The sequence below is a fragment of the Ammospiza nelsoni genome, chromosome 3 (genome assembly GCF_027579445.1).
Source record: "Ammospiza nelsoni isolate bAmmNel1 chromosome 3, bAmmNel1.pri, whole genome shotgun sequence".
Lineage (NCBI taxonomy): Eukaryota > Metazoa > Chordata > Aves > Passeriformes > Passerellidae > Ammospiza > Ammospiza nelsoni.
Window position 1 is genome coordinate 36,723,492 of NC_080635.1, and position 14,272 is coordinate 36,737,763.

Below are 14,272 nucleotides of genomic sequence, written 5' to 3' on the forward strand. Positions count from 1 at the left end.
AAAGTAATGTTTTAAACAGTGATAAAAATGCACAGTAATTCTTTATATCTGTTTTAGTGAAATAATTTGGTTTTTTATCTGAGTCAGTAGGGATATTTAAAAAATGTTTAATCAGCTTTGCATCTTCAAAGTATAGCTGCTAATTACTTATTCCTGATGCCTCTGGCTGAATTCCAGTGGGCATGCCCAGAGCTCTCAGTATTTAGAAAATTTATTCTTAGTGAACTGCCTTCAAAGGATACAAGCTTCAAGGCTGGGATGTTTGGTTGCTTGTGTTGGGATTTTTTGTAGTTGTTTTTTGTTGTTGTTTGTTTAGGGTGGTACTTTGGGCGGGGGGGTGGGGAGTTTATTATTATTCTTTTTTAACTGAAAAGCCTTCATATGACTTGTAGTTCATTTTGCCTGTAGTAGTTCTGATGTATTTCAAACTATTTTTAATAGGATGTTCTGAAAAAATATCTTTGTAGTAATGAATGTATGTGCTGTAATTATTCAGGAGTTGATCTTTTGGTGGACCAGCCATTCTCCCTTGAGACACTGACGTCCCTGGTGGAACTGACCCGTTTTGAGACCTTGACCCCACGGTTTTCAGCCACTGTCCCTCCCTGTTGGGTGGAAGTCCAGCAGGAGCAGCAGCAAAGGCGGCACCCTCAGCATCTGCACCAGCAGCACCACGGGGATGCAGCTCAGCACACTCGCACTTGGAAGCTGCAGACAGACAGGTACAGAGGGGAGCAGTGCGTGAGGAGTTGTGTGCATTGCTTAACCAGCTGGTGTAGCTGTACCTGCATTTGTAACCACAAATTCCATGCAATTTAATGGCTTTTAACTAGTGGGCAAGTTTAAGAACGTGTTTTTGCAAAGATAATCCCCATTTGACAGTTTGCATTATAGGTATTGGTGAGATTGCCAGAGGCATTTTAGTGGACCTTGAAACAAATTGAAAAGTCAGGTTTTGAATTGGTAGAGTTTTATTTGCCAAATGTGGTCATTACATTACATAAGTAGACAAGCACATTTGCCAGAATTAGAGATATTCTTGACAATTTCTGTAAAAGTCTGATTCACCCTTCTTATGTGTACACACATTTTTAGTACATTATTTAATCAGAAAATGCAAAGTGTGGATGCCAATGTGACTAATTAGTTGTCCTAAATTGCATTGTAATTTACTTTAAAATATGAAGGTAGAATCTGTTTTTATGTCTATTCAAGTTAAATCTTTATATATGAAACATTTAAGCCACTCCAGAGCCCTAGTAGTGCTAAAGTTTAGGCATTACTTTAATTGAAATCAACTGCACCAACATGGTATGTGTAGCAGGACTTAGTTTTTCACACGTGTCATGAGAACTTTTTTCTCTGGGCTCTCTAAATGACTAGAGCAGTGTTGCAGTCTCCTTGAAGGATTGCTTAAAACCTACCTGAAGTAGCTTTGCATAGTTTTTTTGTGAAAAATGCTTGGAGAAACACAATATATATAGAAATTGTTTTATTAAAGGCAAGCATAAGATACTACAGGATTTTTAGGTCAGACTGTTACACATCTGTTCCACTTATGTGTAACATTTGCATTGTCATGGAGACTTGAAATAGCCATAAAGTGAAAATAATGAACTGGCCAAAGGGTGCTAGGGAAGCTAGAGGTCATGTGTGAGGCAAAAAAGCATGTCATATAAACAGCTGAAAGGTAGCATGTGATCATGAAGCATTCCAGGTGGGAAAACATGTAATAGATGGAGGCGTTGCCAGGGCTGACACAGAACAGGAGTTGGACTTGCTTTAAATAAATACTCCTAAGCTACAGTTGAAAACTTGCAATGCATTATAGGCTTTAAAGCCTTTATTTATCTTGTGGTTTTGCATTGTGTAAGTCAAATATTCTGTATGTAGCAAGTGGAAGGGAGATTGTTCCTTCCAAAATAACTTCCAGTTAAAACTATTGATTATCCAAATGTGTTCAGCAACACTTGAAAAGTAAAAAGTTATCCATATGAAGTTACAAGGAAGCAAGCAGTGAAGGTAATAGCTGTTAATTGGAAAGGGATAAGTGGAAGATTAGCTTATGAATATTGTTTCATTAGAGGAAAAGAATTATGCTTGCTGCTAAATAAAACAGGGCTGTAAAGAGGAAAAGTTAGAAGTTTTGGTTTAGTACTCGAAATCTTTGACAGTTACTATATGACTCATGATGAAAATGATTAAATTACAGTCCCTTTGTTCTTTGGGTAGAGTCTTAAGATTGAAAGCCATGTTAACTCTTAAGTAAAAGTTACCTGGGAAGAGTAACTGATGGATTTCTGGATTATTTTTTTGGTCTTTAATATAAGGTTCCTTTTATCTCCTTTTTGAGTGCCTCGTACTGATACCCATCACAATGTGGGGTTACAGTGTTAGATGGATGAGTAATGCAATTTGATATGGTAATTCTTTTGTTTCTCAAATAGATAGAAGGAGATAATCCTATAACTGTATTTTAGAAAATGGCATTATATTACAATCCTAATTTATTATTTCAAAAAGACTGTGCACAAAGAAAAAAGACAAGCAGAGTCTGATTTACCTTGCGAATTATCTGAATATCAGTGTTGTCCCCTCATGTGTAATGTAACTGAAATATTAAATGTGGTTAAATTTTTTAAAATAGATGTACATGAATTCCTAATATGAATGGATAAAACAGCGACATCTGAGTTGCCTGGCTTTATCTCAAATTTATGTAGGATGTATTCATCTTACAGAGACTTATTTAAAAATATGTGAAAGAAGGAAGAGCTAGATAGTGATGTGCAGTTGTGGTGGAAGATCAGTGAGATATTCTAGAAAAGGAATGAAAAATCTGTTGGAAAATATCTTGTAGTTGAGAATGATGTATATTGGTGCTTAGAACACAGTATGGATTGTATGTTTTTCTTTAGAAAGATGCTATAGATTTAGAAGGATTTCAAAGGTAGAAGAGTTCCTAAAAGACTTTGCATTGGGTTATCTATTTAGGATAGATATGCTAATATATGAGAAAATAACAAGGAAGTAAATTAATTTGTTTGCTACTTTGAAACTTTGCACATCAATAAAGGATATGCTTAAAGCAAACTATGAGATATTAAAAGAAAACTTTAAAGGGGAGTTTTTTAACTAATGACAGAATTAGATTGTGACATTTATTGTCAGAGGTATAAGATGATCTCTTAACTGCTGGATTAATGTGAGACCTTCAGGGAGATTATTTATTCCATATGTGCCTATTGAGCATCTGCTGCTCAATTCTGTCAAAAATATATTTCTGGGGTAGACAAATAACAGTTGTAATTCACTATGGCTGTGTGCATTGTACGCTACACATAGACTACAAAAGACTGCTGCTGACAAAGTGGTTTATTATTAATTTCTGGGCTTGTACCAGATCCTTAACTCAAACTGGATGAGCAGAATATTACTTTGTGTTTCAGAAGTCTGGCTCCTTTGAATGTCTTATGTAGTCCACGCTTTGCATTACATGAAAAACCACCCCCAAATCTCTCTCTGTTTGGCAAAATTGGATTATGTGTTCTCCAAGCTAGAGGAAAGGCATGAGTGATTCTAAATATTTAGTGTTACAGTTGCTAACTGAGGTTTTAGGGTTTTTTCCCCCCAGAGCAGTGGGATAAATTTTCATTATATTTTATTTACCTGTGTTCTTTGTACAGTTAGCTGAAAATTCTTCACTGTTCCTTCTTGAATTATAACCACAAATTCTCTTGCCTCTGTCCAACTTTCCTCCCAAAATGTCTGCTTTTCTATGCTGTTAGCTCTGGAAAGCTGCCATGCCATTTCATTACTCATACCTGAAATCTCTTTTAAGTTGTCTAACACATGCCTGAAGGAGATCTGGCCATCAGGGATATTACCATAAAGAAATAAATACATTTGCACCATTCCTTAATCTATTTTAAATGGTTTTATGCACAATACTTTATGTGTAGCATGCTACTGAAGTTAAGATACCTATTGGGAATTAGATGTTAGAAAGATGTCTCAAAAATATTTCTAGCAGCGTACTCAGTTTCTTAGTGTACTCAGTTATACAGCCAAATAAGTATATTAAAGTTAGATTAAAAAAAATTATTTAGTGTTAAATTAAGGAGATTGAGAAGTTCAGTTAGTTTTTAAAATTTACACAAACAGGACAATTGACTCATAATTAGTTTTATTTTCTTTGCTCTTCAGTTTGAACTATTTTTTGCAAACCCTAAAAGTGTATCAAACTATGGAATGGATCATCAAGGGGTACTTGGCTCAAGTTTACACTTTCAGTGTAAACCAAACTTGTCTTCAAAACAAAAATGTGACTTTATAAAAGAAAGTTGCACCCTTTTGCACAGCACAGGCTTCTAAGTGTGCACCTGGTAAGAAGCACTTTTCATCCTGTATGAATTATCAAATGTGCTTTAAAAATACTTGGAAAATAGTGTTTTGAGTCTCCTGTATGTTGATTTTTTTTACCACTGGAAAGTGGCATTAAGCAATAAGCAATGGATAAGGGCAACTTGAAAGAGATTACAGGGTAGTTACCTCTGATTATGCTTTCATACACTTCACTAATTGATACATCTTATTTTAGTGCTTTTTTTGGTTTTTTATTCTTGTACTTTTTTTTCATGGAAGCAAATAACTGTTATTTACAACAATATGGAAACTGTACTGAGATAAAGGTAATGGGGAATCTTTCCACTTCTGCTTTCATGTGAACATTGCTTCTCCCTGTCATATCAATTGTCATTTTAACATCATCTTCACAAAATTAATCTGATTATCTTGAAAGCTTTAAAGTTTGAAAGCCTTCCTCAGAAACTCATATGGATGTTAACTAACGCAAAATAAGTTTTTCTTCTTGTTAAAGAGAGTGTGCATAGATGCAGAATGGACTCTGGGATGGGAATTTTCTCTGTACACTGAATCATTGTCTTCTTTTTTCCTGACAGCAACAGCTGGGATGAGCATGTCTTTGAACTAGTTCTGCCAAAAGCCTGTATGGTTGGACATGTGGACTTCAAATTTGTTTTGAATTCAAACATCACAAACATTCCCCAGATTCAAGTGACTTTACTGAAAAATAAAGCTCCAGGCTTAGGGAAAGTCAATGGTAAGAAAAGAACTAGGATATCTTTCAGAACATTATTTTTTTTCTCAAACTCAGTATTCTCTGTGATATATATCAGAAAAATTCCTTGTAATTGTCTAAGTATTTCACTTTTACTGATTTATTCTATTTCCTGGTATCATGGGCTCTTTTCAGTTATCATGCTTAAATGTAAATTGGAGTGACAAACTCGGTAAACAGGTTCAAAATCTTGGCATTTATGCAAATAAAAGTTACACAGCTCAAAAAGACTGAACTCAATTATAATTCTGTACTGCATAAATCCTACAATCATTAAAAATAAGTTGTCAATTGTAAATCATCCTAGAGACTGACTGATTAAGCAAATGGTGCTCTTTTAAGGTGTCGATGTAGTAAAAAAAAATACTGAATTATTCCAAGTCACAGAAGGAGATTATTTGCCAGTGAGAAAATAGCAAGGCTTTTCTTGATGGAAGTAAAAAATCCCATGGCTTCCTTGGGAATTCTCTCATCATTTGGCTCATTGACTAAGCTGTGTGAAAGCTGCAGTAGGATTTCATTATTTCACCTTTTATTCTTGCAGCTTTGACAGAGTAGACCAAAGTTAGGAACGCTCTTGCCTTGGGAAGACTCGTAACTGGACTGTGCATCTTACTAGCTCTTAGGGAACCTGTGAGGGGGCAGCATAAATTGAAAAGTCAATTCTTTGATGTGGAAGTGCCTCCACTGGGATTTCCCTGTGGTGAGAACATTTGTTTCATGTCCTGCTGCCTTGTCTGCTGGGCGTGGAAGGTATTACATGCTACACCTCCTTTTATGGAGACATTAATTGCGTATCTTTTTCTGGCCCCCTCTTTTTCAAAAGCTTTAGGAACTGGCTATTTCAGAGAAATCTTGCTGTCAGATATTATTAAATTGCTTGCTGGATATAAATTGTGTTGAGAAGAACAGCAAGCATGATCATAAAAGCCCTTTTTCCCTCCTTTTCCTATTTTTTTCAATTGCTAAGATCATCCCACTTGAACACAAGAGTAACAGTAAATTTCAAAAAGGAGTATAGGCATTTTAAAGATCATTAACAGGCTTTCATAAAACCTCACTGTGTAGCATCCTCCAGTGTTTAATAATAAAAAATGTGTGCTGGAGATGCTCTCTTAAATACTGTAAACTGCTTGTAACCCAAGAACAAAATATTCTAGCTTAGTAATATTGTTTGAGAAACTCCTATTCTTTTAGGGTTCGAGGTGCTTTAGATTTAACAGAAGTGCTAGCTGTGACTGCCGGATGGCAGTCAACAGGTGGTCTTTCAGTTTCTTCATTTTTGTTAATCCTTGCTGTAAAACCTGAATTTTAGCATGGAGTAAAAATTTGTTCTGTCAAAGAAAAAACTAGAACAGATGTCCCCGTTTCTCTCCTGAGTGGAACCTTTGTTTTCAGCATGATTTCAGGCCATTTGTAGATCTGGATGTCAGAATTAATCTGAAAATCTTCACCTATGGAACAAAACAATAGAAGAAAAGCTAAACTCTTTTCCTTAATGCTTCAATTTTAAACACTTCTGAACAAACAGTTCCATGAGTTAGGAATTCCTTGGAGACATTTGATTTAGCTGTGAAATAAATTGCCAGAGCTCTCTGTGAATGCTTTTCAGCAGAGCATACTGATCAGAAGACATGACAGAGCTCTTCCAGAAAATGACATTTCACTTCCTTGCATGTAATATACTGGAATTTGCCTATTCTTCCTTGTAACATAAAAAAGCATCAAATAGGGGGTCAGGAAGTCTGGAAATGTCTGGGGAGTGTGGGAGCACCTGCAAAGCAGCCTTGGCAAAGTCTTTTTTGTTTTTAATTCACAGGATTGGATATCCACAGCTAACCAACATCTTCTCCAAGTGTAACTGCAATGCAGTTGTTTCCTTCCCTTTTTCAATTTCTTGAGTTTTGGAAAAGAACTTTAGTGACATTTGCCTTTTTTCTTTGCACTATTGAATAAAATAATAGAGCACTAATGATTTCATTATAAGGGAAGACAAAGTTAGGTAATTTATATCTGTGATAGATCTTAACCAAGGGAGAAGTAATATTCAACATTGTTTGGCTCTTACAAATGTATAAAAACCTCAGACTGAAATTCGATTAACTCCCCCTTCAACTTCTGCCCTTCCAGATGGGGAGAGAAAGGAACTAAAATTTTAAGGTAACGAAACATAGGGAAGATGTGCATGGCAGAATTTATTCAGTCTTTTTTTTTGTACGACAGGAGCCCTGGAAATAGTTAAAAATGTAGTGTGCAGTAATGGGAAGGCCAGAGGCATAATTCTTCTGGTTGGGAATTAATGGTTTTGGTCTGGCAGTTAATTCACTGTATATGCTTTTTGTTAATTTGTTTGCATGTCCTCTTCATTTATAATTCATGTGATCCATTTAATTGGAAAAAGGGCTGTGTTTAAGTATTACCAAAATAATGTTTGATGTTCAGCAGGAGCAATCCAGTTATTTTATGTTTAAGTTATCAGACCTTCAGTACTGGAATGTTATTGCTTAGGAGTAATCTGCAGTTGATTATTAGGGAAAAGAATTTGGGCAGTGTTGAAACAAAACAGGTTCTTTACAGGTCATTCAGAAATACTATTTTTTAACTATTTGCTGCAACTTCAATCCATATGAGAAACGTGTGTTTGTGTACTTGTGGATTTGTATTAAAAATATTGCTGTGGGCAGAAAGTTGATAATTCTGCTATGAAAACTACCACTTCATTTTTCCTGAGCCTTGAGCAGTGTTTGTAATCATGCTAATATTTTTATTTCCAGAAGCAGCAGTAGATAGACAGATCGCATTTCCTTTATCTCCAGCTCATAATATAGAAGTGGAGAGAAATGGAAAACCAGGACTGGCAGAATTCAGTGAAGAAATGCAGTATATGGATGTAGAGGAACCACAATGTAAGTTTTATTGATCTTGTTGCACTTCACTTAAAATAGGACCTTGCTTTTTTCTTGTTTAAATGATACATTTGAATTCCTCTGCAAAAATTTCTCAAACATGAAGATAGACTAATTTCTCAGCTGTCATCAAAAGTTATTTTTCTCTCTCATCTGTTTGCTGTATTGGTTGAAAGTTTAACACAAATGCACCAGAAATGTCCTAAACTACTGGAGAGGTTTGGTGCTTATAAGCAGATTAATGTTTATTTGAGTTTAGAAATCTAGTAGATTGATATGGCACCTTGCTAATTTAAATTGCTAGCCTGTTTCACCAGTATTTTACTTTGTTTCTTTGGCTAGTTTCAGTATAATTTTTCTTTGCATACCTGGCTTTTGTAGACATTGCTGCGGTAAACCAATAAGGAACAGAACATAAAGAATTCATAACTAGGCCACATCACACTGTGCCTGTTTCTATAACTTTGTTGTTAACTAGCACTCTTCCACAAAATATCTTAGGCTGTGAAAGCATTGAGTGGGTCTGGGTGAGGAGAGCTGCAGACTAAAATTTATCAGTTAGAGTGACTCAGGTCTAGAGCGATGGTTCTTTTTCTTGGTCCTTTCAACAGTCTTACTTTACACCTGCTTTTCTCTTGTGGAATCAGCCTTGTCTAGAACATGGCTGTCAAGGTCCTTTCCAACCCAAACCATTCTGTGATCCTATGACTCCAAGGAAGGATCAAGAGGTGATAAAAGTGCTGAAAGGATGTGTTTGATGGTGAGAAAGGAGCAGCAGATGAGTGAAGATGATTTCAGTAATTTGTATATCCTATAGAAAAAACAAAGCCATTCTTGTTTTAAATTTATTATTTGTTTTGTTTTTAAACAGTGTTGTCTTGCTTCAGTAATGACCCAGTAAGGATTGTGGCTCTGTAGATATTGGTTCTTTATTTCATCAGTTGTATATTTTTGTGGCTTTTATAAGCCAGTCAAGATAGGTATTAATCCATATAATGCAACTGAAAATGGTTTTAAAACTGTCATTTACCTTAACTGATTTCACTGGAAAATGTCTAAAAGTGAACTTCAAGTCTTTTTTTTGTGTAAAGTTATATATATTTAGTGATCAGAGTTTGACATGGTGCATTTTTAATCCATGCAAATGATCAGATTTTATGACTTAATTATGGCTAATTCAGATCCACATTACTTATATTTTCTAAGGTCTTAGATTGTGTCCATTTCTGGAGGAACATAAGGAAGATATACTTTGTGGTCCAGTATGGCTGGCTACTGGACTTGATCTATCAGGACATGCTGGAATGTTGACACTAACAAGTCCAAAGCTTGTTAAAGGTAAAGCAGTTTATTATGTTATTTGCATGAAGCCTGTGTGGCTGAAGTGCATCTCGTACTTCTGTAGTCAGATATAGGTTTGTTATCTGTTTTTACATTGACAAATTCTGCTCTGTAACACCATAGTGAGTTGCTGTTTCAAATGGATGGTAAACTACTGTAATTAATCTGGTTTATCTGTTCTGTTTACAACTTGCAATCTGTTTAAACTGTGCAAATTCTCCCTCCTCCTTTTTTTTTCTCTACTTCTAGGCATGGCTGGTGGCAAGTACCGTTCATTTTTAATTCACGTCAAAGCAGTGAATGACAGAGGAACAGAAGAAATCTGCAATGGTGGCATTAGACCAGTGGTTAGAATACCTCCTCTAAAACCTCAAACAAACAAGGGCCATTCACTTGCTTCATTGTTGGCAAAAGTTGCAGCAGGCAAGGTAATGAATATCCAAGGAAGATACGTTTGGTAGTTGTAGACTTGGTATGATTTATGTCATCTGAAAATGAAGCAGCTGTTAGCAGAATTAAGATCCATTAAAATCTACTTTCTAAAGAGGTGACACTGTGTTGACACCTTCTAGAACTAGAGTTCAACATTTCTAAGTTGTTTCTTTGTGCAGATTGAATTGCAAAGGTCTGTTCTGCTACTTTCACATTCTGAACACTTGTTTTTGAAACTTCTGTTCCCTTGAGTATTTTCAGTCGTTGATAGGTCTTATCCTTCTGTGAAGATGTGTGTGTGCATGTGTATTGTTCTATATTAAAACAGTTAGTGAATAAAAACAGTTTATTTTGGTATAATGCTCAAACTGAGAGATTTTAGCAAACTGCTTGCATTTCACTGAACAAGGTATAAAAATGGATCAGAACCAATGTGATTTATGAGTGTTATTTTTCCCAAAAATATTAGGAAAAGCCATCTAGCAAAATTGAAGCCACTACTTCAAGAAAATCAGATAATCTGCGAGGCTGTGACTTACTTCAAGAAGTCTCTGTGACAATTCGAAGATTTAAAAAAACTTCAATTTCAAAGGAAAGGTTAGTAGGTGTTTTTTAATTCTGAAAAAAATATTAGCTTTAGTAATGCTTCTCATCAAAAGCTTAGTTCTTGAATTAGCTCAGGTCAAGATGCTGTTTAAAGTTGTTATTTCATAAGCTTATTTTGTATGGAAAATGCTGTAAATTGCAAGTAAGAGGGCACTATGCTGTGAAATTTGTGGTAGAATAACACCATGCATGAAATTTTATGTTGAGTGAGGTTTTTTGCCTGACTGTAAAAGGCAAATGTAAGTAAGTTTACTTGGTAAAATGAATTTTTTTTAAAGGAAGCATCTTCCCTTTCTATTTCAACGTTGCCTTGTTTTGTACAGCAGAATTTATATTAATCATCAAAAAGTTTAGAATCAAATTTAGCTAACAAAGAAGTGGTTGAAGTCTTTGGTTTGAAGTCTTTGGTACTGCAGACCTAGGTACAGGTAATACAGTATTTAAAGTGTATTGCCAGCTGCCACCCTGCAGTGGTGGCATTCACTGTAATGGGCTTAAAGAGGTTGATGAGGCTGCAAAGGGGTGTGAGCGAACAGTTGATAAGAGTTTTGTAGATGGTGAAAGTTTGTTTAGGTTTAGAAATTGCTAGGCAAGTTACTGGGGGGAAAAACTTCAGAGAGGTTTGCTGGATCTGTTGTAATGTAGCAGAAAGTAGGATGATTGGGAATGTGTGCACAGAAAGTATTGCATATGCTTGTGTACTGCTTTTACTTTCATGGAGGATTCTCTTTTTTTGCTACTCCTAAGACAGGATACAAAGCTGGAGAGTGGCCATATTGGTTAATTGTGGTTTTCTTTCCTTCTCCTCCTCCCCAGAGTTCAGCGGTGTGCCATGTTACAGTTTTCAGAGTTCCATGAGAAGCTGCTCACCACTCTTTGCAAGAAGACAGAGGATGGTCTGACCACAGAACATGCTCAGAGTCTTGTACTCGACACACTTTGTTGGTTGGCCGGAGTGTATTCAAATGGCCCTGGCAGGTAAGGGAGGAATTCTGTTCAAATTATCATGGCTGTTTCTCAGTATCAGTTTGGTTTAAAAAAAATAGGTTTATGTTATTTTCTAAAGTATGAAACTTGTTTTCACAGCTCAAAGGAAGGAAATGACAGTTTGCTTTCTAAAACACGTAAATGTGTCTCTGATATTATACGCGTTTGCTTCTTTGAAGCTGGGCGGAGCATAGCTCACAAATGTGCACGATTTCTTGCACTATGCATCAGGTCAGTGCTAATTATTTGCATCTATTTGTTTTTGTTTATTTCTGTTTTACATGTATTTTGGGGATTTGCATGCATTCTGAACTGAACATTTTGGTTTTTTGATGTTGAATTCATAAGGCAGCAAGACCTGGTAGATGTTCTTTTCAGGAAATATGTGTTTAGGGTGTGAGTGCAAAGAACACCAGTCTTTCAGCTGCATCTCCTGGAGGAGATTTCATCCCTCATTCTTACTTCCTTAAATGTTAAAGTGTTGTGGTTTTTTTGTAGCAATGGCAGGTGTGACCCAAGTCAGCAAGGGTTTGGATCAGTTCTTCTGAAAGCTTTACTCGACAATATGCCTCTTCTGCCTGCTGCTGCCACAGGGGGTATGTATGCAGCGTTCTTGTCGTAAACATACACCGTGCATTTGTTGTTTGTCGAGTTGTCTTGGGCTCTCTTGTGAAATTAGAATGAGGTAATTGTTCAGTTAGTACTAAATGCTCCTTGGAGTGGTCTGGTCATGAAGTAGACATTTCAGGTGGTGGAATTTTAAGCAAGTAAGCTTGTTTAAACCAGAGTGTGAAGGCTGACATTTTGGAAGAACTTAGGTAAGTTTTCTAAAAATTCTGAAAGGTGTTTAGCAACAACAGATTCTGTTGACATAAGTGACAGTCAGGGTGGTTTGTTATTTGTTAAAATTAGGAGATAACCAGGAAACTTGGCTGTCCAAATGAAGTCCTAATAGCAATCCATTTTTCATTCTTCTGCACTACAGGGAAATTTTAACTAAATTAAATTTCTTTCTTGCCTATACTGCAGTGTAAAGGTCTCTTAACACCTTGTTGAAGTATCTGGAGTGCCAGATGGACTGGGAAGGTGACTTCACCCTTGTATTTTGGGTGGCAAGGCCTGCCTTTTCACAATATGATATTGTTGAATTGTTTCTAGCTTGGCATCACCAATGAGTCTTAAAGAAAAATGAGTTTGTATTCCAAAAAGCTTGTTGTACTACCACCCAGGTCAAAACACAACACAGTGCTGCAGAGGGTGTGGAATGCACAGGGAGGGAAGGAGAAGGAGGAAACTGAGATTTGTGTTTCTGTATAGAACCTCAGTGCTATGCTCCCAGAAATAATTTCTGTGGAAGCAGTGCCTCTAGCAAAACTGATTAAGGAGACGGCAACCAGAACCAGAGGATGAAAGGAGGAAAAGAGTTGGCTCTGGAGTATGGCTTGGCTCTGATGAGATTGGAACCCCTAGCCAAGCACCTTAATATATCAAGAGTATTTTGATTGTTGTCAGCAGGAGGAGTGAGGGAAGTGTGCAGAGCTGTCTCTTGGGAACCATTTTTTCCTTCAATTATGTGTTAGTTGATAAGAGAACTGGAAGTACTTGTAGAAACTTATGATTGCAGAATGATTCTTAATTGAAGCCTCTCAAGAAAGGGGAAGGGGTAGAATATGTCCTAGTCTGTATTCAGACCATTAGATCATTATCACTTCTGTTAATTATCCTTCAAAGTATGCTTTCTCAGTGAAAAATTTATATCATCTTTCACGTGAAATGATTTTATTTTAATGCAGGATCTGTGTACTGGTATTTTGTGTTGCTGAACTATGTAAAAGATGAAGATTTGGCAGGATGCAGCACAGCTTGTGCATCATTGCTGACTGCGGTGTCCCGGCAGCTGCAGGATCGCCTAACACCAATGGAGGCGTTACTTCAAACAAGGTACTAACAAGTGTGGTTGTTGTAAACTTTATCAAAACAATGCTAAGAACCATCCAACGCTATCCTTTGGTGTTGTGGAAAAGGTTGTGTGTTATCCTTTGCTGTATTTGAGCAAGAATTAATTTGCTAAGGTTCAGGAAAACAGTTTTAACTTGTGCAAAATTAAAGTTGAATTCAATTGCTGTGTCACATTTTAAATTAGCAAATATGTATGTGGTGTTTGAAGTCTGTGCAATCCTTAAGTTAGTATTTATGACTTTTATTGTAAGGACTAATACAGCATGTCAAATTTTGACTCTTGGAAGGAATTAAGTATACTGAATAGTTTCAGTTTGGCACAGTGCTTCACAAAGCTATAGTCTTTCAGTAGGTTGACAGTACATTTAACATATTTCTTCCAAAGGCCACATTCTAGGTGTAGAGACCTGGAGTAATTTACTGTGAATGCGGGTGGTTCTTTTAAATTACATATCAGTGTAATTTAGGACTGTGATGTTGTTTCCATACTGAACTGATTGGCCATTTAACTTTGGATTTACATGATACGAAAAGGAAATTTCTGGTGGTTCAGTTGTGTAGCAGTTTCCAAAGCTGCATTTTGGTGAAGGTAAAATGCTGCTGTTTGACATCTCTTTTAATTGTGGTTTAGGTGTAAGTGTTTTCTTCCATGTCAAACAAGATCAAGGTAGAAAAAGTTGGGTGGAGGTTAGTTCAGAATTTTCAGGTAAAATGGAAAATGTATTAGAAAATGTAGTAAGGGAAGGTGTAGAGGAGGAAGAATATCTTTTAATTTTTGCCTTTGCTTTTAAAGAACTATAATTCCAAAATACTTCATAAAAACTTAGTCTCGGGTGTTACACTTGGATCCTTATCCTGCTGTCTACTCCATTCCCCTACTTAGTTGTTAATTTATTTCACC

General features: G+C 36.2%; 1 protein-coding gene across 1 annotated transcript in view; it reads left to right on the forward strand.

Moving 5' to 3' along the window:
- The window catches only part of BIRC6 (baculoviral IAP repeat containing 6), a 177,975-nt gene that overhangs the window by 38,839 nt on the left and 124,864 nt on the right, over positions 1-14,272 (forward strand). The window contains exons 12-21 of the mRNA XM_059467370.1: positions 497-722; positions 4,962-5,122; positions 7,915-8,046; positions 9,253-9,384; positions 9,637-9,815; positions 10,289-10,416; positions 11,242-11,403; positions 11,512-11,643; positions 11,911-12,008; positions 13,206-13,353. Of these exons, the coding sequence (XP_059323353.1) occupies positions 497-722; positions 4,962-5,122; positions 7,915-8,046; positions 9,253-9,384; positions 9,637-9,815; positions 10,289-10,416; positions 11,242-11,403; positions 11,512-11,643; positions 11,911-12,008; positions 13,206-13,353 (1,498 nt within the window). The remainder of the gene's footprint in view (positions 1-496; positions 723-4,961; positions 5,123-7,914; positions 8,047-9,252; positions 9,385-9,636; positions 9,816-10,288; positions 10,417-11,241; positions 11,404-11,511; positions 11,644-11,910; positions 12,009-13,205; positions 13,354-14,272) is intronic.